The sequence below is a fragment of the Kogia breviceps genome, chromosome 14, assembly GCF_026419965.1.
Source record: "Kogia breviceps isolate mKogBre1 chromosome 14, mKogBre1 haplotype 1, whole genome shotgun sequence".
In the NCBI taxonomy this organism is placed as follows: Eukaryota; Metazoa; Chordata; class Mammalia; order Artiodactyla; family Physeteridae; genus Kogia; species Kogia breviceps.
In genome coordinates this window covers 84,339,693-84,367,488 of record NC_081323.1, presented here as the reverse complement: position 1 = coordinate 84,367,488, position 27,796 = coordinate 84,339,693, and the positions used below count along the sequence as shown (strand labels likewise).

Below are 27,796 nucleotides of genomic sequence, written 5' to 3'. Positions count from 1 at the left end.
ATTGTCTGAATGGATCAAAAAACAAGACCCAACTATATATTGCCTACAAGAACCCCACTTTAAATATAAAGACACATATAGATTGTAAAAGTAAATGGATGCAGGAAAATATACCATGCTAACACTAATCAAAAGAAAGCAGGAGTAGCTATATGTTAATTTCAGACAGAGCAGACTTCAAAGCAAGTAAAGTTATCAGGGACAAAAAAGGGCATTACATAATGATAAAGGGGTTAATTCTCCAAGAACACATAACAATCCTTAAAGTGTATGCACCTAACAAGAGAACACCAAACTACATGAGGCAAAAACTGACAGAACTGCAAAGAGAAATAGTTGATTCCACTATCATAGCTGGAAATTTCAACAACCCTCTATCATAAATGGACTGGTCCAGCAGGCAGAAAATCAGTGAGGACACAGTTGAACTCAACAACACCATCAATCAACTAGATATAACTGGCATCTATAGACTACTTTATCCAACAACAGCAGAATACACATTCTTCTCAAGCTCACATGGAGCACTCACCAAGACTGACCACTGGGCCATAAAATACAAATTAACAACTTTAAAAGAGTAGAAATCAGGGGCTTCCCTGGTGATGCAGTGGTTAAGAACCCGCCTGCCAATGCAGGGGATACGGGTTTGAGCCCTGGTCCGGGAAGATCCCACATGCCGCAGAGCAACTAAGCCCGTGCGCCACAACTACTGCACCTGCGCTCTAGAGCCCACTCACCACAACTACTGATGCCTGTGTGCCTACAGCTTGTGCTCTGCAATAAGAGAAGCCACCGCAATAAGAAGCCTGCACACCGCAATGATGAGTAGCCTCTACTTGCCACAACTAGAGAAAGCCCATGCACAGCAATGAAGACCCAAAGCCACCAAAAAAAAAAAAAAAAAAAAAAAGAATAGAAATCATACTATGTCTGCTCTTAGACCACAATGGAATTAACAGAAAGATAACTGGAAAAATCCCCAAACACATGGATATTAAACAACACACTTCTAAATAACACATAGGTCAAAGAAGAAATCTTAAGAGAAATTTTTTAATATATTGAACTAAATGAAATGAAAATACAACTTATCAAAATTTGTGGGATGCAGTAAAGGCAGTGCTTAGTGGGAAATTTATAGCACTGAATGATATATTAGAAAAAAAAAAGGAAGATCTAAAATCAATGATGTAGGTTTCAACCTTAGGAAACCAGAAAAACTAGAAAAAGAGCAAGTTAAATCCAAAGCAAGCAGAAGAAAAAATATAATTAGAGCATAAATCAATGAAATTGAAAACAGGAAATCCATAGGAAAAAAATCAACAAAACTAAAAGTTGGTTCTTTGAAAAGATCAATAAAATTGATAAGCCTCTAGGTAGGCTAACTAAGAAAAAAGAGAGAGGAAACAAATTAATATCAGAAATTAAAGAGGCGACATCACTATAGATCCCAAGGATATTAAAAGACTAATAAAGGAATACTACAAAGAATGTTATGCCCACAAACTTGATAACCAAGATGAAATGGACCACTTCCTTAAAAGACACAATCTGCCAAAACTCACACAAGAAGAAATAGACAACTTGAATAGGCCTATATCTAATAAATAAATTGAATCAGTAATTAATATCCTTCTAAAACAGAAAGCATCAGGCCCAGATGGGTTCACAGTGAATTTTACTAAACATTTAGTGAACAGATTTTACCAATTCTCTATAATCTCTTTCAGAGGATAGAAGCAGAGAGTATTTCCTAACTGATTCTATGAGGCCAGCATTACCCTAATACCGAAACCAGACAAAGACATTACAAGAAAAGAAAACTATAGATCAATATGTCTGATGAAGAGATGTAAAAATCCTCAACAACATATAAGGCAAATCAAATCCAACAATGTATAAGAAGAATTATACACCATGAACAAGTGAGATTTATCCAAGGCATGCAAGGCTGGTTCAACATTCGAAAATCAATTCATGTAATCCATCACATCAACAGCTAAGAAAGAAAAATCATGTGATCCTATCAATAGATGCAGAAAAAGCATTTGACAAAATCCAATACCCATTCGTAATAAAAACTCTCAGGAAATAAGGAATAGAAAGGAACTTCCTCAACTTCATAAAGAATATATACACAAAACCTACAACTAACATCATACTTAATGGTGAGAAACCAGAAGCTTTCCCACTAAGATCAAGAATAAGGCAAGGATGTCCCCTCTCACCACTCCTTTTCAACATCAGAGTGGAAGTTCCAGCTAATGCAATAAGACAAAGGAAATAAAAGGTATAGAGACTGAGAAGGAAGAAATGAAATTGTGTTTGCAAGTGACATGATTATCTATGTAGAAAATCCAAAAGTATCAACTAAAAACTCTAGAAACTAATAAGTGACTATAGCAAGGTTGTAGGACACAAGGTTAATATACAAAAGTTCAGCACTTTTCTACATACCAGCAATATACAAATGGAATTTGATATTTAAAAACACATTTATATACCATTTATATTAGCAACAAAAAATTAAATAATTAGGTATAAATCTAGCAAAATATACACAAGATCTATATGAGGAAAACTACAAAACTCCAGTGAATGAAATCAAAGAAGAACTAAGTAAATGGAGAAATAGTCCATGTTTGTAGATAAGAAGACTCAATACTCTCAAGATGTTTGTTTTTCCCAGCTTGATCTATAGAATCAATGTAACGTCAATCAAAATCCCAGCAAGTTATTCTGTGGATATCAACAAACTGATTCTAAAGTTATATGGAAAAACAATAGATCTAGAATAGCCAATACAGTATTGAAAGAGAAGGACAAAGTTGGGGGACTGACTCCATCTAACTTCAAGACTTAGTGTAAAGCTACCGAAATCAAGACAGTGTGGTACTGGTAAAAAAAAAACAGACAAATAGGTCAATGGAACAGACTAGAGAGCCCAGAAATAGACCCAGATAAATATAGTCAGATGATCTTTGACAACAAAGCAAAGGCAATACAATGGAGCAAAGATAGTCTTTTCAACAAATAGTGGTGGAACTACAAAAAAATTAATCTAGGCACAGACCTTATACCCCTCACAAAAATTAACTCAAAATGTATTATAGATCTCAGTGTAAAATGTAAAGCTATAAAACTGCTAGAAGATAACACAGGAGAAAATCTGGATAACCTTGGGTATGGCAATGAGTTTTTATGTACAACACTGAAGGCACAATCCATAAAAGAAATAATTGATAGGCTGGACTCCATTAAAATTAAAAACTTCTGCTCTGTGACACTGTCCTTAACAATGTCAAGGGAGTGAGAAGACAAGCCACAGACGGAGAGAAAAAAGACTCATGATAAAGAACTATTATCTAAAATAAACAAAGACAATTGAACTTATTTACAGAACAGAAACAGACCCACAGATATAGAAAACAAACTTATGGTTACCAAAGGGGAAAGGGGGAAGGAATAAATTAGGAGGTTGAGATTAACATATATAGAATACTGGGCTTCCCTGGTGGCGCAGTGGTTGAGAGTCCGCCTGCCAACGCAGGGGGCACGGGTTCGTGCCCCGGTCTGGGAAGATCCCACATGCCGCAGAGCAGCTGGGCCTGTGAGCTGTGGCTGCTGAGCCTGCGCGTCCGGAGCCTTTTCTCCGCAACGGGAGAGGCCACAACAGTGAGAGGCCCGTGTACCACAAAAAACAAAACAAAACAAAAAAACCCATATATACACTACTATATATAAAATAGATAACAAGGACCTACTATATATCACAATATTTTGTAAATAACCTATAAGGGAAAAGAATCTGAAAAAGAATATATATATATATGGCACTGAATCACTGTGCTATACATATGAAACTAACATTATAAATCAACTATACTTCAATAAAATAAAAAATAAAATAAAACATACAAAGAACTCATAAAACTCAACAATAAGAAAATAAACAACTCAATTTAAAAATGGGCCACACACCTTAATGGATATCTCACCAAAGGAGATATACAAATGGCCAATAAGAATATAAAAAGATGCTCCACATCATATATCAGGAAAATGCAAATTAAAACAACAAGATACCACTACACACCTATTAAAATGGCCAAAATCCAGAACACTGACAATACCAAATGCCGGCAAGGATGTGGAGCAATAGGAACTCTCATTCATTGTTGGTGGGAATGCAAAATGGTACAGCCACTTTGGAAGACAGTTCGATGGTTTCTTACAAAACAAAACATACTCTTACCATACAATCCAGCAATTAAGCTCCCTGATATTACTCCAAAGGAGTTAAAAACTTATGTTCCCACAAAACCATAGTTATAGTGGCTTTATCCATAATTGCTCAAACTTGGAAGCAACCAAGATGTCCTTCTGTAGGTGAATGTATAAATAAACTGTGGTATATCCAGAAAAATACAATATTATCCAGTCAAAAAAAAATTAATAAATGAGCTATCAAGCCATGAAAATACATGGAGGAATCGTAAATGCATAGTTGTAGGCGAAAGAAGCTAGTCTGAAAAGGTTACACATACTGTATGATTCCCACTATATGGTATTTCAGAGAAGGCAAAACTATGGAGACAGTAAAAAAAAAAATCAGTAGTTGTCAGTGGTTGAGGGGTATGGGAGGAAAGGATGAGTAAATGTAACACAAAAAATTTTTAGGGCAGTAAAAATACTCTGTATGATACCATAATGATGGGTGTGTCATTATACATTTGTCCAGGCCCACAGAATGTACAACACCAAGAGTGAGTCCTAATGTAAACTATGGACTTTGTGTGATTATGATGTGTCAATGTAGGTTCATCAACTGTAAACAAATGCACCACTCTGGTGGGATGTTGATAACAGAGGGGGCTGTACATGTGTGGGGGCAGGAGGTACATAGGGACTCGATCTGTACCTTCTTCTCAGTTTTCCTGTGAACATAAAACTGCTCTTAAAAAGTCTTTAAATATGAAAAATATATGCATTTCATATGCCTGAAAACAGACTAAGGAAATAAAACAGTGAATATCCTAAGTGTTCACACAGGGAAGAAAGGAGAGTGAAGAGAGGCAACCTGCTATTCTCTGAAATTGCTCCAGTAGGAACCGAAGAACTACAGTAGGAACTGAGATTATAATAAAAAAATAAGTTCCTAGAGATATGAGATATTAGAGAGAATAACTGAGGAAAGAGGAGACTCTCCTTCCCTGAAGACCCACTAAGAGATAAAACCAGCCAGCCAGTCAGGGCTACTGTGACGCAGGGACAGGATGGTTCCTTAGAAAATATAAATCCATGCTAACCAGATGCCCTACAGCAATCTCCTAAAAGGAATCCCCAAGATCAAACTTACTTTTTTCTGTTGCTCTTCCTCCTCTTCCTCCAACTCTGACTCTTCCTCTTCTTTCTCCAAGCAGGAATCTAAGCTGTTAGCCCCAGAGAGCATTACGTCTAGAACAGGAATAGGAAGGAAAGGCTAAGTAATTTATCCGATAAATTAGGTGATGAGTTAGTGGAGCTGATCCCGGAGAATCAGTCTTCTAATTCTGCCTTTCAGGTCCAAGTCACATTTTCTCCACGAAATCTGATCCTAGATTATCATGGTTCCACCCTTTTCAAAGTCCTGTCACTATTCAACATGCACCCTCCCCCCCTACTCCCTTTTTTTCTCCATTCCTCTCTCTACCCATCTGTGCATCCATCCATCCTGGACACTTGGTCAGTGGCATTCATGGAGAGCCTCCTATTATAGAATTCAGAACTAGGTTGATGATATTGGGTATAAAATAAAAGCTTCAGTTGCTGCCCTCATGAAGGAATCCCTTCCCTCTCTCTCTAGTCTTTAACCTCCTACTTATCCTACCGTTTCCTTCCCCACTGTTGTCAGATCCACTGTATCGGCTCCAGAAACCAAACAGGTTAACCCGCTCCTGAGGGAACCAAGAAACAAAAGCATCATCTACTACTCTCCCAGGGGCTATTTTTGTCCTCTGTCTTCAAGGATTTTAGTTATAGAATTTGTATTCATATTCCATACCATTTTCACTTGAAATTTCATACTTTCTATGTAGACTTTTATAGCGCTTAACTATTATAATATGTTATAATATTATAATATACAATATTATTATAACTTTTTTCCAGTTTGTTTATAATTCAGTTAATAACTGGGAAGGGGAAATTCACTGTCATTCTCTACCCCACCCAAAAGCAGAATTTGAGGGTAAAAACTGACTCCAGAGAAGATAAGGTACATACACCTGAGACTCGAAGTTAAATAGGTTAGTGGGATTCCCCCTACCAAACAGTCCCTGTGTGGACTGAGAAAAGATCCCATTTGTCCAAGGGTAGGGAAAAGAATGGATGATTTAAGGCATCAAGGGAAGCTGGCCTGGGAAGAAAAGACTAGTTCTAGGACTAAGACTGTGTAATGCAGAAGGACAGCCGGTTTTCTACAGTAGGAAATGCATAACTTGCTCTGTGTCCCAAGTCCCAAAGAGAAGCAGGTATGTGATCTAAACTTTCCCACCTGAATACTGATCTGCTCTGCCTCTTGAGCCATCATCAGGGCTGCCCCCAGTTTCTGGCTGCAGTCCTTATTCCTGCACTTTTTCTGAAATGAAAGAAGATTTCAGAAAAGTGACTCCAACAAACTGCTACTCACCAGACATTATCTTTACATTTATTTCCAGTTTCTGGTATTGATATGATACTCCTATTCTTAATCTTTTGAGCTCAGAGACACAATCCCGTCTTATACCCAAACAAACATTTCATCAATTTCTAGCAAAATTTTCAACCAACATTTTGGTGCCCTCTCCAAAGAAAAGCCCATGGAAATTTGTAAAGGCAAAATTAAAGGAGTTCAGATGACTGTACTTCTAAGCTTCTCACAAGTTTCTTTAGATCCAGCTGCTTGATTTAGTACTCACTGCCTGATTTTCTAAGGTCCCTGAGCTCCTAAACCTCTGCTCATTTGCAAGGCTCATCAAGCCCAAAGTGAGTATAGGGAAGAAATATTATTTAGTTAATTCAGTGGTTCTCAACCAGGGGAGATTTTCCCCCCCAGATTATATCTGGCAATGTCTAGAGACAATTTTTTGGTTGTCACAGCTAGGGTTAGGGGTCCTACTGGCTAGATGCCAGTAGGATGCCAAGGATGCTGCTAAACCTCCTACAATGCCTAGGAATACCCTGACAACAAAAAATTATCTGGCCCAAAATGTCAAGTGTCGAGACTGAGAAACCCTAAGTTAATCTGCCTTCATTTCTAACACACCAGCTTTGGCTAAACTGTAGAAAACCATGGTCTTTAGGAAGGCCCTCTATCTGCAGATAGGGAAGAGACTAAGAAAAATCATGATCCTGCTGCAATACTAGTAGAAAGAAGTGTACCTCATGAATAACCTCACCCTTGCATACTTGGTCAGATATGTACTTTCTCCTGACACAGCTTCCCCTGGGAGAAATCAGGTTTAATAAAGGGGAGATTTAGTTTTTCAAGTTCCCTATATCACAACTGACCCCCGAGGGTTGCTCACCACTCCAGCTAACTCCAGGGATAGCTCTTGGAAGTTCTTTAGCATGTTGACTGGGATCCAAGCACGAGAGACTGTTTCTCCAAAAAATGTCACATGGTACTTGGACTGTAATAAAAGATGGTTCTGTTATAGCCTCTTGTCCTTCTTCTTGCTTTGGCCCTCTAGCCAGAAAAGGCAGGAGAACTGAGGATTCACAAGAAAGGAGGGGCTGGGCCTTGTCTGTTTCTTTAAACCTGACCCACATATCCCACCTCATTCCATTGTTCTTCCATCCTGACCTCAGGAGTCCTAACCAAAGCATATTTATCAAAACATAAATGTTCTAGTAATGAATAAATTTTAATTAGATACAAATTTGTTTCTATATCTTTTTGTTACTCTAGCTAAGAATCTGTTTCCGCTTGTGTCTGCTGGCTATGTCTATATTTCTAACTCTGTACATCTGTTAGGATGGATTTGTTCATTACTTTCACCCGAGCACCTACCCACCCTGAATCAGGAGAACTCACCGGCAGGGAATCAAGATGAGATGCAAAAAGAAAATATTCCCCCAGGTCAGGATCAGATTCTACCATGCCTGGCCACCTGGAGAAGACAGATGGGTGAAGGGGATGGAAGAGAAGGGGTTAGGTGAACAGAACACAAACTCATCAATATACATGTAAATAAAAGGGCAATATGTTTCACAAATAAGGAACCCCCAAAATAGACCCCTCTGTCAACCCTCCACAGTGGTCACTAACAAATGATTGAAGTGACTTCCATCAATGTACAAAGAAGCTCAGAATCTTCCTAGTAAAAATATCTTATCCTTCTAGGCCTTCTGGCAACCCTGAGAACAAAATCTTCTGACTAGGGACATCTCCAAAAAAGAAGCTATTCCACCCTTCCTTGTTCTCTTTACTTTGTATATCTCTCATTTCCCAATGTCTAAAAAAATATCTTAGAGCCACTCTTCTCTTTCTACCCGTCCAGGGTAGAACTGTCCAACTCTTTTTTCCGGGGAGATACCACCTCCATTGTGAAATCTCTAGAAAACAGGTTCTCTCAAAGCCTCCAAGCTTAGCACTTTACATTCTCCCTCACCCATGCGCTTTCTAAGGCAGGTACCATTTCCATTATAAATCCCTTCCATTTCCTTCCCTCCCTGCTTGAATCTACCACTCCCAAGTTCATGAGGGACGCTCTGACTCTGCCATAGCGCCCTACCAGGGGTAACCGTATTGCTTGGCCCAGATGATGGATCCTGGGATGTAGGAGGCATAGGCCACTTCACTCTCATGCCCTGTCCAGGTCTCCTCAGGGATATCACAGTGATTATACTCCAAATCTGCCAAAAGAGAGGAGGAATGAAGGGACGGAAAGAGCCTCATAAGGTGAAAATCTGGATGAGGGCAAAGGAGAGGACAAGAAGAAATTGGTATATGCAGCAGGTAGGACCAAAAGGACACCTGGGAAACCCATGAAGGAAATGCAGCCAGAGCCTGGAGAAGTAGGAGCATTGCCTCGTTATGCTCTGTAGAAAGAGACTCCAAACTTCTACCTACATCCCTCGTGTCTGACCCTGCTTCCATCAGTGTAACATCATGAAGGTAACTTCTCTGATATTCTGTTTTCTCATCTGTAAAACAGTTGGGCTAGACTAGAACTTCATAATCTCTTTCAAGTAGTTTCAAACATTCTAGAATTCTAAGCCACTGAATCTTTCTCACTGGCTTTCCCCATACATCCCAAATCCCTTCCTATCTGCCAACCCAATACCAACAATCTAATCAGATTGACAGGCTCAAACCAATGCTGAAGAAGATGGAATTCACTCAGAACATACGTTGAGATTCCAGGACTCTCCTCACAGCATAGCTCTTCAGAGTGTCTTCCTCTACCCTTTATGCCAGATTCATCTTGACATGACAGCAAAATCCCTCCCTCTCCCCAAACACTAACTACAGGGACCCCTGGAGTCCGAACTATACTTTTGTCATATTTAATCTAAAGGATGAAAGCAGGGAAAGAAAGGGACGAACAATAAAAACTGGAAAAAAAAAATTTCCACTCCATTCTACCTGTATTCTGGTCACAGGACCAGTTATCTGGGAGGACTGAGGGGTCAATGTTCCCACGTAGCCGCCTCCATTTCTCACAGTTTGGGGAGGAACACTGGACCCAGACTAGACATTGACCTGTCACAGGAAAAAAACCTGACATAAGAGACTCAAAAATATGTTCTTCCTTCTTCAATTTAATTAAAATCAATATACTCCCTGCCACCACCACCACCTCTGCCAGAATCACAAAGCCTTAGAGATCAACTCATCCAATCCCTAACTTATAAATGGTAAAACCAAAAGCTCAGAGGAGATAACTGACTGTTAAAGATCAGTCTAAATTGGTGGCAAAGCTGAACTTAGAGCCCAGGTGTGACTCACATCTCAATCTTTCTCCTATACCACGCTATCATCTCTCCTCCCCCAAGGCAGAAAGGAGTGTTTCCTGTATCGACAGTTCTTTGTTTTTTTGGTTTTTTGGTGGTTTTTTTTTGCGGTATGCGGGCCTCTCACTGCTGTGGCCTCTCCCGTTGCGGAACACAGGCTCCGGACGCGCAGGCTCAGTGGCCATGGCTCACGGGCCCAGCCGCTCTGCGGCATGTGGGATCTTCCTGGACCGGGGCACGAACCCGTGTCCCCTGCATCGGCAGGCGGACTCTCAACCACTGCGCCACCAGGGAAGCCCTCGACAGTTCTTAAAAAGGTTGTCTGGCATATTTCTGGCTAGTGCCTCATTTCTCTGAGGGCATGTCACTACTAAAAAGTTCTTCTGAAGGACTAACCAGCACCTCTTTTGTGCACAGCATCCAGAGTTCCTGTTTCAACCTCAACAAATTAACCTGACACCAAATCACCAAGTTGCAGCCTTTGGGACCAACAGCCCTGAGTTCACCCCTCTCCAAAAGACAGGTTTAAGCCTATTGTTTCTCAAACTATTTACTTCAGGCTGTGTTCAATGGCCAAACACTCCTTTTATCCATTACCTTCCAAACTCTCATCCCCACCTTTCTCTACCCCCACATCTTCTAAGTTGACCCAATGTCCCACACAGCCTCTCCTCTCTCCCTCCCAAACTCTTCCACTATCGTCTTTGGGATTCCAAACAAAAGCAACAAAAGTCCACATGTCTTCAATCTCTTCTCTGAAATTCTGCCTCTGAAATCTGTTGACGTGCTAATGACACTGCCCCAACCCAACCCCACCCCACCGCTGAAGCCCTCTAAGAAGAGCCTGTCCTTCTCACATACCCCACACCAGAAAGTGGGGTCAGCACCGTCCTTACTCCCCATTGACACTTGCAGACCATTACTATCCTCCCTCCTATAAAACCCTGCTTGCCTCAAGGTCTATGCCATGGGACTACACTGCCCTCTCATCACCCTTGTCACGATGCTGGCATCTGGTTCAGTCTTCTCCTCTCCATCTCCTGCCCTCGTAGATGACCACTACAGCCACAGGGGTAACTCACAAGGTACCCCGTATGTTCTCCTCCATGCCACCTCGGTCACCCCCTCACCTCAGGAACCCATTCCCACCCTGCATGCCACACCCAGTCATCTGCAGGGACCGCCCACTCCCCTGAACCACTTATCTAAACCCCTCTCTGATAAAAATGCCCCATCCTTCCACCTTACTTGATCCAAGACCCCTGTGGCAACTTTCACGTTATCTAGATCGCCAATCCACTGGCCCCTACCTTTCTCTCAATCTAGTAGCAATTAAGATTAATTGTTTTCCTTCACTCTGTACTTACGCAGGTTTGATTTCCTTAGATTCTCTTGCAGACATCAACAACTCCCTTTCCCTCTGTCCTTCCTCCCACCCAGCTAGCAAACACAATTCTGAACGAACCCACTCTCCTTTTTCTGTGCCTATACTCATTTGACTGAGCATTGCTAGAGAAAAATCACTGACCGGCTGGTATACTATATATTCACAGCTAACAATATCAACCAATATGCTTCTCTAGTAAGTTCACTCTCCCACCGTCAAATTTTACCTTGAATGCCGAAACCTAAGGGATGCCCTCCATCCCACCAAAATCATCCCTCAGAAAAGCGTTGGCTTATATTTGGGTCCCTTCACAATATCTCATATTATGGATCACCTTCTCAATTACTTTATTTTGAAGAATAAAGTACTGGTTTGAGAATGATATATTAGTCTGAAAAGACAGTTTCCAATGATAGTTTTGGATGTTTACAGAGGTGACCTGGCAAGACTAGAAAAAAAAGAGTGGGGGGAAAGGGTCAGGGACCATAAAAGTGAACAGAGATCAATCAAATAAATGGTGGTTATAAAAATAATGAATATTAATGAGGAAATGAGTGGGGGAAAATCATCCTAATGCTATAAAACTAGATATTTATGGTTTAGGATGAACTTTCCAATGACAGTGTTTAAAGACATACAGTTCCTTCAAGTTTCCTTTCAAGCAACTTAGAAAGAAGAGAAGAGGTGTTTGAAAACAGTGTTTGAAGTTCACGATGTGGCTCTGTGATAATAAAGGCTGATGTCATAGACACAGGTCAAGAGCATTTCAGTTGACCGCTCATTCTTTTTTTTTTTTTTTTTTTTTGCGGTACGCGGGCATCTCACTGTTGTGGCCTCTCCCGTTGCGGAGCAAAGGCTCCGGAAGCGCAGGCTCAGCGACCATGGCTCACGGGCCTACCCGCTCCTCGGCACGTGGGATCTTCCCGGACCGGGGCACGAGCCCGCGTCCCCTGCATCGGCAGGCGGACTCTCAACCACTGCGCCACCAGGGAAGCCCAACCGCTCATTCTTGAAACACTAGCTTCCTTGGGTTCTGTGATCCTTCATTCTCCCATTTCCCCATCCCATCTTTCTGGTAACTCCCTCCTCAGTCTCCTTTACTGAGTTCTCCTCGCTCTCTGTCCAATCTCTAAATCTCTGAGTTGGAGTTCCAAAGCCTAATCATGGGTCTTCACTCCCCATGCTGCACTTTCTCCTGAGGCTCATCCATTCCCTCAGCTTTGAAATCCATTTTCACACCTGACAACACACAGAAGTACGCTAACAGCCTCTGTTCTGAGCTCCCGGTTCCTATAGCCATCTTGCTCTTTGATATCTCTATCTGGATGTCTCACAACGATCTCAAACCTAACGGGCCCAAACCCAAATGCTTGATCTTATCCTACAGAACTGTTTTTCCCACTTCCTTTCACATAACTGCTCAAGCCAGAAGCCGATCATCTTTGACAAACCCTCTCCTCTCTCTCACCTCTCCATATCCAGCTCATTACCAAGTTCTGATAATTTTACCTCTAAAACATATCTTAAAACCATTCACTTCTTGTCTCCTTCATCATCCTAATCCAAGCCACCAAAACATCGAATCCTAGCACTAACTTCCTAGCTGGTCTACTCTTGTCTCCCCATACTCCATTCTCCAATTAATCACCAAAGGGATCCTTTTAAAACATCAATTTGATGATGTCACTTCCCTGGTTAAAACCCACCAAGGGCTTCCCACTACACTTAAGATAAAATTCTCACTTTGTAACATGGTCTTTGATCTAGCCACTGCCTACCTCCTTACATTTATCCAGAGCCACTTTCCAGCCTTGCTTCCCTTGTTCTCTGAATCCCAATTATTCCAGCTTTCTTTTAGTACCTGGAGTAAGACAATCTTCACCTTACCTAAAACTTTCTCCTATGCTTCACTTGGCTAACTTCTAGCCTTGCTCCACGTTTCAGCTTAAATGTTATTTCCTTACAAATACTTTCTCTAGCTGACCCAATCTTAATTAGGTCTCCACCATTTCCTCTCATGACATTCTTTTCCTTCCCTTCACAGAACTTAATGCAAATTTTATTTACTGGATACTCCCTTTCTACTTCCTGCTCCAGGAGCACCCACCTCTCCTTGGCAACTGTGAAAAACAGGAAGAGTGGTTGATTAATAGGAAGAGGCTTACAGTCACTACAACCACAATTCAACTCACAAGCACTGCCAAAGGAGTGAACTTCCATCTCCCAGTCTAAAATCTATCCCTCGCCTTAATACTGAGAGTTACAGGAGATGGAACACTACTACCCAGACCACCCGACTGCCCAAATGAGACTTATACCTCCAGCTCTTTATACTGATTGCCATGTCATTACAACACGAGTAGTGGTTTACTGCCCTAGACTATCTTGTTTCGTACCTGCATAGTCTTCCTAGAGTTTTCTTTCAAGTATGTACAAACCATATTATTCTTCTATAATCCAAATTATGTATATATACGCATGCCTATTAGATACCAGCTGACTGTTTAGTCCACTGTTCCTTAATCTTCAGGTTCTGGTTTTTGTTTTTTTTTCTTTTTTGGTGCAAGCCTGTTTTCCCCCAGATTAAGTCTACTTATTTTCAAAATTTTAAACGTATTAATATATTGTATGATCTATTTTATTAATCATACTAAAATTTCCCAATATAATAATAACCAAGGTTATTTCACACAATGTATTTGTTTGTTATCTATCTAGCACACTAAAACTGTAAATTCTATGACAGCAAGGATTATCTATTTTGTTCACTAATATATTTCTAGTACTCAGCACAATGCCTGGCATATAAGGCATTAAAAACTATTGTTAAAAGAATAAACAAATCTATATGCATCCTTATTTCCCTCCATCCAATCTGAAAGGCTGTGTCCTTTCTGACTCAAAATAAATCCTCTGGTTCTCTTCTCATTCTCTTCTTTAATCTCTCCCTCTCTATAAACAATTTTCCCTCACCATATAAATATGCTGACAATAAAGAGGTCAAGTGTCTTTCTTTTAAAAGAAAGCTAAAAAAAAAGAAAGAAAAATCTTCCATCTACTTTATACCCACTCCCCTTTATTTACTATTTTTTCCCCTCCTAGTTTTCACATCTAAACTAACTGAAAAAAGTACCTATTCTTCAACCAACAATAACCTGCCATTCACCCTCACCAACCGCTATGGTTGCTCTAATCAACCCTAATGATTTCCTAATTGTGATATCTGTTGATTTTCAAATCTTTACTCTTTTTGTTATCTCTGTAGTAGCATTTAACATGGCTAAACACTCCCTCTTTCTTGACATTCTCTCCTCCCCTGGAATCTGTGATACCACACTCTCCTAGTTTTCCTCTTACCTTTCTGAGCTTTCTCTTAGTTCTTCTTAGCTTTCTCCCTGGGTAGCTCTTCCTCTGCTCAACCCTAAACATTATGTTCCCCCAGGGTTTTTATCCAATGTTCCCTTTTCACTCAACACTCTCTTCTTGGAAAATTTCATCTATTCCCATTGATGCATATGACTCCGGAATCTGCATCTCCGAGAGCCCAGACCCCTTTCTTGAGCTCTAAATCTCATCACAGACCCCCTAACTCAAGCAAAGCTCAATCTATCTTCTTCAACTTGCTCTTTCTTCTATATTTTCCACTTCAGATCATGATTCTTCATCCACTCAGTCACTCACACCGGAAAACAGGACCATCCTAGAGGCCACACTCTTCCTCAGCTCTCATATCCAGCAGCAATCATATCATATTGATCTTGCATCCTAAAGATCTCAATTTTATCTCTTCCTCTTCACTGCTATTGTCTGTCTTCCTTGCCTGGATAATTATTTCTACGGGTCTAGTCTTTCTCCTGCCAATCCATCTTCCATGTTAGTGCCAGAGCAAGCTTTCTAAAATGCAAATCTTATCAAGTTTTGCCTATTTAATGTCAATGGTTCCTCTTTACTTTTAAAATAAAATCCAACTTCCTTAGCCTGACTTGTAAGGTCCTTTAAGATCTGGCGCTTACTTGCCTCTAGCCTTATCTCCCCCATCCCTATAACCTCCTACCCCCCCAAAATACCCAAAAGCTGCAAACATTAGCCCTCCTCCATTACTCTGCCAATAATTATCACTCTGACCCCATTCCCACCTTAGTTCGTCTGACTAAATTATACTTCAAGATCTGGCTCAAGTGATATCTTTTTCTTGGAAACTTTTCCAGGACTACTCTCAATTTGTAGCTTTCTTTTTTTTTTTTTTAACATCTTTATTGGAGTATAACTGTTTTACAATGGTGTGTTAGTTTCTGCTTTACAAAAAAGTGAATCAGTTATACATATATATATGTCCCCATATCTCTTCCCTCTTGCATCTCCCTCCCTCCCACCCTCCCTATCCCACCCCTCTGGGTGGTCACAAAGCACCGATCTGATCTCGCTGTGCTATGCAGCCGCTTCCCACTAGCTATCTATTTTACATTTGGTAGTGTATATATGTCCATGCCACACTCTCACTTCATCACAGCTTACCCTTCCCCCTCCCCATAGCCTCAAGTCCATGCTCTAGTAGGTCTGTGTTTTATTCCCGTCCTAGCCCTAGTCTCTTCATGACATTTTTTTTTCTTAGATTCCATATATATGTGTTAGCATATGGTATTTGTTTTTCTCCTTCTGACTTACTTCACTCTGTATGACAGACTCCAGGTCTATCCACCTCATTAGCTTTCTTGTTGGCCTTCCTCACAAGCTTCTCTCTCACACGACAGGCTTATATTTGTTTCCTCTGCATTTACTCAGTACCTCCTAAAATGCCTAGAACTTAGCAAGCACCAAACACCTGTGGATTATATGACTGAATAACTGAATGAATGAAATAGTTCTCTCTCTTCCTCAGCACCATATCCTCTAACAAGCAGCTGTGAGGGATAAATTATAGTCTTTGAAGAATTTCCTCTAACATCCCAACCCTTTCCTCTCTCCTCCACCTCCAATTTTCAAGCCCAAGTAGGTTTTTCAAACCATGGCTGAACTCACCAAAACCACTTCCCTCTCCTTTTTGTTGGTCCCTGATCTGAGAATGATCCTGAACTGTTTTCTTCAGTTGGTCTTTCTGCCTGTGCTCATGTCCATTTTGGGCTTTCTCCATTTTCTCATCTTCTGGGAAGATAAAAGAAAACATTGTAGGGTAGGGAGATGAAGAAGAGAATCTTTGTAGATAGTAAAGGCCAGTTAAAGAAGGAAGAAGAATCATAGCTCAATAGTTTCAAGTCTTGGGCTGAAAATTATCAGTATGCCCACTGTCCAATTCCCTAATTTCATGGAGTAAGTACTTGAGCCAGGTGTCAAAGTGTATCTGGCTATACTTACGAGCGGCTTTCTTTCTTTTGCTTAAGAAGAGTTTACTGAATTTCTTCTCAGAGCGTGCAGGATCTGGCTGGCCTGGCTTAGATGTCTTTATCTCAGGGATTACTCCACCTTCCTGAGAGGCTGAAATCTCTAGAATATGCGGTACCACTATCCTCTCTCTGCAAATAAGATTTTTAATTAAAAGGTATAAAGGGGCAATGTGTAGTACCCCTCTTTTGAAAAAACCCAAGGATAAAAGTTAGGAGGACAGAAGAATTTTAAGCTCTCTATGGCCTCCTGAGGTCATTTTATCCATCTACTGGCCTATTTTCCCCAACTCAACTCAAGTATCTTTCCTGAAGATGAGAGAAAGCTATAGAGATATGAAAAATGACTAGATAGAGAGATAGATGGATAACCATTTATCAATACTGAGTCTACCCTGTGATCAATTCGCCTCACTGGGATAAACTTACCCATCAGCATTATTATTATCAGTAGTAGAAGAAGCAATTCCTGGTTCCTTGTCTAAATGGGTACATCTTGTAGGCTGGGCACAGGAAGTCTCTGCAAAATCAAGGCTAGATTCCATCCCTCCCAAAACAAAATACTATAAGCAGAGAAGCAATTAAAGAAAACAACTACTCCATTATTTCCAAACTGTAAACTTTCATTAAAATATCTCCCATCAGTTGCCTGGAAGAGCTTACCTTTGGACTTTTACCACACCATAGCACTTTCAAGTTTGTTTTTTCTTTTTAATATTTATTTATTTATTTGGTTGTGCCAGGTCTCAGTTACGGCAGGCAGGGTCCTCAGCTGTGGCTCACAGTCTACTTAGTTGCAGCTCACCAGCTCCTTAGTTGTGGCATATGGGATCCTTAGTTGCAGCATGCGAACTCTTAGTTGCGGCATGCATGTGGGATCTAGTTCTCCAACCAGGGATGGAACCCCAGCCCCCTACATTGGGAGCGTGAAGTCTCAACCACTGTGCTACCAGGGCAGTTCCAACTTTCAAGTTTTTTAATTCTCAGGAAAAACTACAAATCTATATCCTTCTGCAAGCCTTTCCAGATTGATATGCCTATTATAGGATAGCCAGGTAATGTTACTTTTATTTTGTGTACATAACAGAAATTTTATGTACCATGTTTTACATCATTTGTTCCTCAAACTTTCTCTATGAATGGAAGTATACCTAAGAATAGCTGCAAATGTCAAACCACTGTCCTTAGCCTCATCACCTTATGGAGAAGGCCTCACGACCTATGCTACAGAGTTCCTTATTCTAAAATCAAATTCCTGAGCATATGTTAAAGCAGTATTAGAAACAGAAATATACAAGGGTAGATGGAGACTAAGTTCTTCAAATCTGGGAAAAATAATTTATCTTTTCTATGAAGATTGTAAACATAGAAATAAATTTAAATTACATTTTAAAAATCTAGATGAGACTATTTTTATATTCTGAAGTCAATGTAATCTACTTTTCTAAAAGTCTGTACCCTCTGTCTAAGGTGGTTTAGCTATAGTCCTGTTGATAGAAGATGAAGTATTTTAAAATATTTCATTTCAAAGTCTCATCTAATATTTCCTTACTTAGAAAGATGGAGGGAAGGAGAGAAGCTATCGACTTACTCTACCCCTCAGATAACAATTTCTTTGCCAAACTGAAACTCTTTTTCTCTCACTATAAGCCATACCCAAGCACTCCTGGAGGGACTTCTGTAGCACAATCTGGACAATCTCCTCAAATTCTGCATTGGTAAGAGTTGATTTTCCCTGCAGAGAGAAGGGTAGGGGAGAAAAACTGCTCATCTTTCCCCAGTCCTCCTCTGTGACTAGTCAAGGAAGCCTCCTTTAGATGAGGCAGTCAGTTCACAAGACTGAGAGCATAAAGTCAACCTAAGGATCCCACAAACTCTATCCCAGATCTCCTGGGAGTAAAGGAGTCAAAGAAAAGGAAAAAGTTTATAAAATTTGTCTACTTCTACTCTCACTTCCATCCCACCTCAGCCCCTCCCTGCCCAGTATGCCCTGCTAAACACTTTCATCAAAACACTTTTTACCTCTTAGCAAAGAAAATAGAAACCCCAAAAAGAAATCAAAAACTGAAACTACAGGATGAATTTTCCCTGTGGGATTTACCACATTCAAATTTATGTTATATTTAAATGTCTTCTGAAATGAGAAGATCCTGTTTGCCCAGGCTGGGTGACTAGGAGAAACTGTCCCACTAGAGCCCATCATTGTGATTTTTACCTTTCCTTTCTTCTCTGCTTTCTTGCTGTCTTGAGCCTTTCCTTTCATCTCCTGGCCACTGCCTGTACCATTCTCTTTGGTTGTTTTCTCCTTCTTATTCTCTAACCTGGCCTTTAGCAGGCTTGGCCTGGTCTCTGCCTCTGGGGAACTGATCCCTAGGATCTCCTCCTTCGATGAGTTAAGGTTATAGGGCATCAGGCTATGCAGTTTTTGTGCAGGTGGGGCAAAGGTTTTCTTTGGTCCCTTCCTGCATTCTGAAAGAAATTTGATCATCAAATGGAATTTATGAAATATAGAATCTAACACAGAAATTACCAAATACTGCCATTGATTGACCATATCAGAATTATCTGGATATGAAACATTAATAATATTATTATTATATTATATTATGAATATTATCATATGAAAAAATAAATTATTATTTAACAAATTTAGATTCCTAGGCCTTCCTTCCCCAACCCTCCTATCCCCCCACCCTCTCATCCCTGCCCTAAGATTCTGATGAAGTAGTTTGAAGTGAGGCCCAAGAATCTGTAATTTTACAAGGCTATCTAGATGATTCTGATGCACTACCAGGTTTAAGAACCACTGAGTAAGTCAAAGGTGATAAATATAAGTATGCAGGAAACGGAATTATTCAAATGTGAAATTTTTTAAAAATTTGTTTGTTTTAACTTTGCACAAAATTTTAGTGGAAATTAGAGAAATTTTTTAAAACCTAGTCAAAATCTACCAACGATGCAATGAAAATTGTACTGATCCTCCCAGGTATAAGTAATGTATCTTTCTTCTGAGCTTCCATAATACTTTGTACCTGTCCTGTGGCATTTACCACATTCAAATTTATGTTTTAAATATCTAAATGTCTCTTCTCTCCCTACGAGTTCATACATTTCTTGAATAAGACTGCTTCTAATTCAAATATATTTCACTCAAAGTATCTAGAAAAGTAGTAAATTTAACAAAGTGGACATGAAATACATGTGAATCGAGGTGTCCAGATGGCCAAGGGCTGAGAAAGAAGAGGAGAGTAACTCTTGACTCACCTTCTTTACTCTGCAAGGTTGTCATCATTCAGCTCAGAAGCTACACTTTTCTTTATGCCTCTGTTAGAAAAAAGAAATGAACTGCTATGACTCTGAACATGATTTTTTAAATTTTATTGAAGCCTAGTTGATTTACAATGTTCTGTTAATTTCTGCTGCACAGCAAAGTGATTCAGTTAAACTTATATATATTCTTTTTCATATTCTTTACCATTATGGTTTATCACAGGATACTGAATATAGTTCCCTGTGCTATACAGTGCTGATCCAACATGATTTTAAACTTTCTCCTCTCTCTGTCTTCTTGGGTTCAGGGTCTCTTTGCCTGGGACACTTGAACTACATTTTCTGCCTTCTTGACTACAATTCTACTCCTCAACAGTGCCAATTACATGCCGGAGGATAATAAAAGTTGCTGTTTTAAAGATCAACAACAATCCTTGGTGTTTTAAGTGCCTAGAACCATGTGCAACATGAGGTAGGCACTTGTAAGTAGGTAGAAATGATAGTGGTAGTGATTTGGTAAAAAACAAAATTCAGGGGCTTCCCTGGTGGCACAGTGGTTAAGAACCCACCTGCTAATGCAGGGGACACGGGTTCGAGCCCTGGTGAGGGAAGATCCCACATGCCACGGAGCAACTAAGCCCGTGCACCACAACTACTGAGCCTGTGCTCTAGAGCCTGCATGCCACAACTACTGAGCCCACACGCCTACAGCCTGTGCTCGGCAACAAGAGAAGCCACCACAGTGAGAAGCCCGCGCACCGCAACAAAGAGTAGCCTCTGCGTGCAGCGACAAAGACCCAATGCAACCAAAAAAAAAAAATTAAAAAAAAAATTCAACTGAGTAAATTTTGAGGATCTTATTGGCTTTATTCAACAATTCACGAATTGGGCAGTATCCAATCTACCAGATAGACAGGAGCTCCAAGGAGCTATACAAAATTAAAGACTTTTACAGGCAGAAGGGAGCAGGAACAAGGAAGTAATACTAGGCCAAAAAAGAAGGTTGGTCATACAAGGTTACTTTCCTTTAAGGGACTACTGGAGTCTATCAGGCAGATTACCCAACTAGTGCTGATCAGGCAATTCCTGATTAACTGGTTTAAGATTCCATTTCTGGGAGACCTAACATTGTAATTAAGTTGTCTTGGTTTAGTGACTTGGGGCTTAGCATAAGCAACCCCATTTGGTGCCTCTTATTAAAACAAGACATGTTTTTAACAGCCAGAAGTATAAATAGTAGCAGAGTAGTGGTAGTAGGGTGTGGACAGTCCTGGGAGTTAAACAGTGAGAGTATTCTTCGGAGGGATAACCTCATTTCACAAGGTTCTCCTAAATACTTAAAACACAAGTAACCTATAAATTCTCCCACCTAATTCAGACATCCCTATGCATAGAGAACCCCCTTTATTAACATCATTATAATGTATATCTTCCCTTTACCTAGATCTTCCAGTCTAATAAATTTCCGAACGTGCTGGATTCTCGCAATTTCTACTCATGGCTCAGAGATATTTAGTAATCAGCAGAGGTCCCCAGAGAAGCTAGTAATAAGAATCTAGCATATTCACTCTATATCCATAGTTTATCTGTAGCTATCTACTCACAAATGTTCTACACAATATCAGCTTGCTTCATTATTTCTACCAAAATTGTGACTAATAATAATGAATAACACTTATTGAGCACTCACTATAATCTTTGAATATGTCATCTCATTTAATTCTCCCAATAAATCTATGAGATTGATACCATTTTACATCTGGGGAAATTGAGGCTTAGAGAGATTTAGAGACATTAAGTAATGGATAAAGTGGTAAAAATCAGGATTAGAACCTGTATGATTTATAAGTTTGTGTTATGAACTGTGCTACACTACATCCCAATTGTCTAGTTCAGTAGTTCAGTGCTTCACAATAATTTTAATATCACAGCACACATGTAAAGCATACATTGAAAGTACACATTGAAACACACAGAAAATATTTCTAGGTACTCTAGGGTAAAAGGACCAGGCTGCCCACATCCATATACACTGAGGGATGGGAGTGGGGGGCCTCCAGCCACACTAAAGGCTGAAGAGGTTAACATCTCTACACAGCTATAAGTCATTTGTAACCCAGCACAGCGCCAACACTCCTCTTGTGATGTTCCAAGAACTTGTACATTTTTCCAGTTTTCACTTTCCACCATTAATATTATTTCTACCCAGCTGTGGTTTGCCCAAAACCTCAGTGTTAATACATGGTAGAGTCAAGATGAACCCAGGTTTTGGCTTCTAAATTCTAATAACATGTCTGTTCTTCTCAGTGATCTTATTTCTGGCAGTTGGTTTTGAGTACTTTGAAGGCCCTGGACCTGAAACTCAATCTTCCAACTCTGCCATCTCCCACTATAAAGAGATCCAAAAGCAGCATAAAATGGATTTTTGGGTTCATACAGTCTTCCCTCTAAAGGGGCTGACAATTTTACGACCCTCAAATGGCCAAGCTAAACACTCAGTTGTTCAGGGTGTAGAATTCCTCCCTCCAGATCCCAAGATGAATTCAAAAGGTACTGGAGACTTGACTTAGTGTGGCCACAGCATGGCTGAATATAAAGTATTTTTAATTTTGGGGGGGGGTATTTTTCTGTTCCTTTTCTTCATTCCATAAATGTGAATAATTGATATGTGCTATTCTGCAGTAACTACTTTTCCTATATATTAAGGAGCACGTTTTATCATTGTTTCCATCTTAACTTTTCACCACCAACTCCCAAACTTATTTGCCACTGGAAAAAAAGCAAGTGGGACACTGGGGGAGAATCACTGCAGCAAACCGGTCCCTTTTTTTTTTTTTTTTTTTTTGCGGTACGCGGGCCTCTCACCGCTGTGGCCTCTCCCTTTGCGGAGCACACGCTCCAGACGCGCAGGCCCAGCGGCCATGGCTCACGGTCCCAGCCGCTCCGCGGCATGTGGGACCCTCCCAGACCGGGGCACGAACCCGTGTCCCCTGCATCGGCAGGCGGACTCTCAACCACTGCGCCACCAGGGAAGCCCCGGTCCCTTCTTTATGATAATCCTAAATAGAAGCTAGAAACTGGATAAAATTAGGCTGCAAAAGGAATAATAATAATAAATGACAAACATATCTTCTCCCAGACTCTAGAATTCCAAAAATGATCCTGAGAAGTCCCTATGAAGACAATCAGAATTATAAAACTATACTAAATGAGAGAAACAAAATGAAAATTAGTGTACCTGAGATGACAAAATTTGATTTTTTAAAATGTTCATCTATATAGATACTTGGTATGGGTTAACTATCTCTGGAAGAATACACAAGAAACTGACAAAAGTGTCTCAGCAGAGTGGAAACGGGTGGCTGGGCGTGGAAATGAGCTCTCTACTGTACCCTCTTGTGTAACTCTAGCATTTTATACATATACCACCATTTCAAAGTGATTTTTTAAACTCTATTTTTAAAATAAAAAGAGTATTTTAATCAACCTAAAAAGGCAAAATTTTTCCAATATTTAGGTTCAAATCATTATCTAAACCTATACTGACCTCTCTAGGCAAAAGTGTGTTACTGGAGTCCCAACCAACTAGATAAAATTGTGGATCATTGTTGAGTTAATAAGATGTAGTAAATATACAAGCAGCAATGAATACTGGTTTTCCTTAACCTACAGTGAGGGTGTGATGAAGAACATTACTTTTAAATAAAATCTCTAACCTGATCAATAGAGAAGGGAAAGTCTGGAAGTCACTGTCTGACAAGTCAAGTCTCTGCTCCTCTGTTTCAGACAAAGTATTTTCTTCCACAATAACGAATGTTGAAATCTACTTCGGAGAGAAAAACAATTTTAAGGAAGTTATTAAATTACAAAATACCACCAACTTTCACCTGGCCAGCTATGAAATGACTGGGGACTCTAGACCCAGGAATAACATTTGAGTTTTGTGTTGTTTTTTTTTTTTTTTTGCTGTACGCGGGACTCGCACTGCTGTGGCCTATCGCTTTGCGGAGCACAGGCTCCGGACGCACAGGCTCAGTGGCCATGGCTCACGGGCCCAGTCGCTCCGTGGCATGTGGGATCTTCCCGAACCCGGGCACAAACCCCGTGTCCCCTGCATCGGCAGGCGGACTCTCAACCACTGGGCCACCAGGGAAGCCCAACATTTGAGGTTTTAATTTCTTTTTTCTGACCTTAGATGAAAAAAGAGAGACAAAAAAATCCAATAAAGCTTTAAGTGTGAAACTAACAGAAAGTTCCATAACCAGATCCTAACTACTGAACTGACATAAGAAAGAAGGATGAATAAGGAGGGGAAATAACTTAGAAATAATAAAGGGAACCAAGGGAAGGTGAATGAGCTGTTCCAAAAAATAGTTTTCTTTAATTTAGAACACTAAAAATCATGACACTGGGCTTCCCTGGCGGCACAGCGGTTGAGAATCCGCCTGCCGATGCAGGGGACACGGGTTCGTGCCCCGGGCCGGGAAGATCCCACGTGCCGCGGAGCGACTGGGCCCGTGAGCTATGGCTGCTGAGCCTGCGCGTCTGGAGCCTGTGCTCCGCAACGGGAGAGGCCACAACAGTGAGAGGCCCGCGTACAGCAAAAAAAAAAAAAAAAAAAAAATCATGACACTGATTATAGAATGAAATCACCTAGCTCAGCAGATCTCAAAGTGTGATCCAAAGACCCCTGAGGGCCCCCTCCCTTTTTCAACTATTTATCTGTGTTAGGCTGAGTTTTCTCATACTCTTCAACCAAAACAAGATATCATAACAGATTGAATTCAGAAACAGATGAAAATCCAGCTGTTTTCTATTAAGCCAGACATGAAAGAGATTTGCAGAAATGTAAAACAACACCATTCTTCATGCTAAATTTTCTTTCATTTAGGAAAATGTATTTTTCATTAAAATATTATCTACGTTAACATTATATAATGGGTTTATTATCGTTATTTTAAAATTAATAAATGTTTAATTTTTTTCTCAGTTTAATTTCTAATATACTAGTATCAATAGATCCATAAATAGATATAAACCAATCTTTGGAATCCTTCATAATTTTTAAGAGTATAAAAGTATTCTGAGACCAAAATGTTTGAGAATTGATCTAGTTAAATAAATTCAGTCTTGTCAATATCTTTCAAAAAGCATTAATCCTCCTCCCCCTTCCCATTTAGAATATATTCACAAATTTCTCCCCTCTTAAGTATCCAATTATTCCCTCTTTATATTGTCCCTGGAATCCTTGGTCTAAAAGAACAAAAGAAACCCTTTAGAATTGTCCTCTAACACAGACTCTGTGAGCCTCAAAAAACTGTATTTAAAGACTATATTTTTTTTAAAAAAAGACTATATTTTGAGCAGAGAACAAGAAAGACCGAGTTTCTGTTCTCACTGAGCTGACAGTCTAGTGGGAGGAGTTAGACACAAACAAAAATAAGTAAATATATAGTAAAATAAATAAATAAAGACTGTATTTTGGGAGCAGTTTTCTCAGGGTTACTTGAGATGCTGCCTCCCAGGCTTGAAGTCCTCAGTATGGCCACCAGATAAGACATAACTCTTAAATAAATAAAGACTATATTTTAAATCTCCTTTAAGCTGGAGTTTGATTTCTTTTTGTCTTAATGTCTAACGGTATGTAGATCCCTGCTCATTATCATTCCTCCGTCAGTAAGTTTTTTTTCTCTCTCTCTTCCCTCCTGTCTCTCTCTTTCTTCCTTCTTTCTTTCTCTCATGTGCACTCAGCAAGCATGATTTAAAACTTTTAACAAGACAGAAGGAAAAAATGATCCCCGCTACGCTTACTGCCCATAGCAGACTACCTAACAAGACATTTACTGTCATAACTACCTGAACTAAACCTTTTACATAATCTTATAAATAATTTGCGGTACGCGAGCCTCTCACTGTTGCGGCCTCTCCCCGTTGCGGAGCACAGGCTCCGGACGCGCAGGCGCAGCGGCCATGGCTCACGGGCTCAGCCGCTCCGCGGCGTGTGGGATCTTCCCGGACCGGGGCACGAACCCGCGTGCCCTGCATCGACAGGCGGACTCCCAACCACTGCGCCACCAAGGAAACCCTACATAATCTTATAAATAAATTAATGGTGACTAAAGCTTCTAGGTTCAGAGAGTGCAAGAAAGCACAGAGATACGGGCACTTATCACCAAAACAGACTCTTTCCTTAGGACCCTGATTCTGGTTCAGACCCTTGCTATCTAACTCCAGAAAAGCTTCCATACTTGCCCCAAACTATTGCTGACCTCAAACTAGCCTTTTTGTGTTGTCTTCGCTTAAAGGGGTCATGCCCATGGACTCCCAGACTCCGGCAGCATTTTGCCTCACAGAGCACCAAGGTGACGTTTGGAACAATAAAAGGCCTGATTCCACCTTATAAACCAGAGGGAAGAACTTTGACGGACCCACATTTTTCCCTCTCTCTTCCCTCACCAATTCTGTCTTAAGCACAGCATTTAAGACCGGAGGTACCACAGAGCCAAAAGTCCTTGACTCTCCTCAAAGGGTAAAACAGGGGCTTTCTAGCCTCTCTTCCCCATCAACAACTCCCCCACCATGAGAGAATTTCCCCTCAGCTCCGCCTCCCCACCCCCAACCCGCGGAGGCGCCAGGATCCGCAAGCAGTCTCGCTCAGGTCCGTCGTCGCCCGCCGTGATGTTGAGTTACTTTTGTTTGTTTGTTGGGAGTAAGTTTGCAGTTAGAGATTCTGAAGACAGGGGTCAAGAGTTGGACGGCACCCTGAAGAGAAAACTTCTCAGGCGACAGGTGCCAGGATTGGCCACGCCTAGAACCTTCAGCTGCAAGCGGAGAAGCACCAGCTACCTTCTGGTGAGATGAGAACCTAAGGGCGAGGAGCAGAGTGGGCTAATGCAGAGATTCTCCAAGCCCCTCGAACCTCGAGCCAGTTTTCCCGCCACCAGGGAAAGGCGCGAGGCCACGCACAAGCTCCACCTCCTCCCCCACCGGCGGCCTGCTCGCAGGGAGAAGGCGCATGCGCAACTGGAATCGGCTTCTGCGTCTGCGCAGCTGAGTTATTTCCGCCATCTTCCACCAGAACGCCCTGTAAAACTACAAACCCCATAATCCTCGTTGGCCTCACTTTTTTATAGGTGGCAGCAATAGCGCCTGATCGTTCAAGATGCACATCTTCCTTTTACTAACTTTTCTCTGTGCCCCAAGCTGCCTTTTCCTTCCTCTGGGAAACGTGCCCTGATTCCCATTCTTCCTCTTAGTCTCCTTCATGCCCTTATTTTGATATTTTGAGATTACCCTTAACCCCATTCTCGCCTCTTCCTCCCTCTTCTCAGCCACAGGACCCGCACCCCAAGCGCTGTTGGCAAGGAGAACGAGCCACCAAGCACCCTCTGGAAAGGCCGTCGAGTAGCTTCTTCCCCATTGACTGAGGCAGGGGGTCCCCAAAGCAGGCCAAAGCCTCTTCTCCGTCCACACTCGTTTTTATATAAGGCGGCGCGAAGCCGCAACGTGTGCTAGGGAAGGCCTGCGTACGAGGGGGCGGTGGTGGTGGGTGTACTGCTATTGGTGGCTGTGGTGGGCGTCGGAGTCGCTCTCCGCGGGCTGGGGGGCTCTTGCGCAGACGTCGGGTGGTGGGTGGAGGCGTTGGTGTCCGGGCGGTGGGTGGGGCAGCGGAGAGGAGGGCGTAGTGTCCCCAGGTGATTGCGATTGGGGGAAGGCGGAGGAACGAGAGAACTACTCGGCCATTTCGGGGGAAGAGGAAGTTGGACAACATTGCCTATTT

At 41.0% G+C, this 27,796-nt stretch overlaps 1 protein-coding gene across 8 annotated transcripts in view; it reads right to left on the bottom strand.

Annotated features, from left to right (window-relative positions):
- Positions 1–27,041, bottom strand: part of ZCWPW1 (zinc finger CW-type and PWWP domain containing 1) — a 57,682-nt gene extending 30,641 nt beyond the window's left edge. For 2 of the 8 annotated variants that reach the window (XM_067012551.1, XM_059037394.2), the window contains exons 1-14: positions 23,733–23,839; positions 20,011–20,070; positions 18,962–19,215; positions 18,403–18,481; positions 17,176–17,266; positions 16,721–16,878; positions 16,388–16,510; positions 9,614–9,730; positions 8,760–8,880; positions 8,060–8,135; positions 7,551–7,655; positions 6,539–6,622; positions 5,873–5,939; positions 5,363–5,460 (exon numbers count right to left, since the gene is read on the bottom strand). In XM_067012551.1, the coding sequence (XP_066868652.1) occupies positions 5,363–5,460; positions 5,873–5,939; positions 6,539–6,622; positions 7,551–7,655; positions 8,060–8,135; positions 8,760–8,880; positions 9,614–9,730; positions 16,388–16,510; positions 16,721–16,878; positions 17,176–17,266; positions 18,403–18,481; positions 18,962–19,215; positions 20,011–20,038 (1,401 nt within the window). In that variant the 5' untranslated portion in view covers positions 20,039–20,070; positions 23,733–23,839. Of the gene's footprint in view, positions 1–5,362; positions 5,461–5,872; positions 5,940–6,538; positions 6,623–7,550; positions 7,656–8,059; positions 8,136–8,759; positions 8,881–9,613; positions 9,731–16,387; positions 16,511–16,720; positions 16,879–17,175; positions 17,267–18,402; positions 18,482–18,961; positions 19,216–20,010; positions 20,071–23,732; positions 23,840–26,862 lie in introns of those variants that run through there. The other 6 variants (XM_067012549.1, XM_067012548.1, XM_067012553.1 and 3 more) reach the window with 6 other exon arrangements.
- Positions 27,042–27,796: the final 755 nt, after the last annotated feature.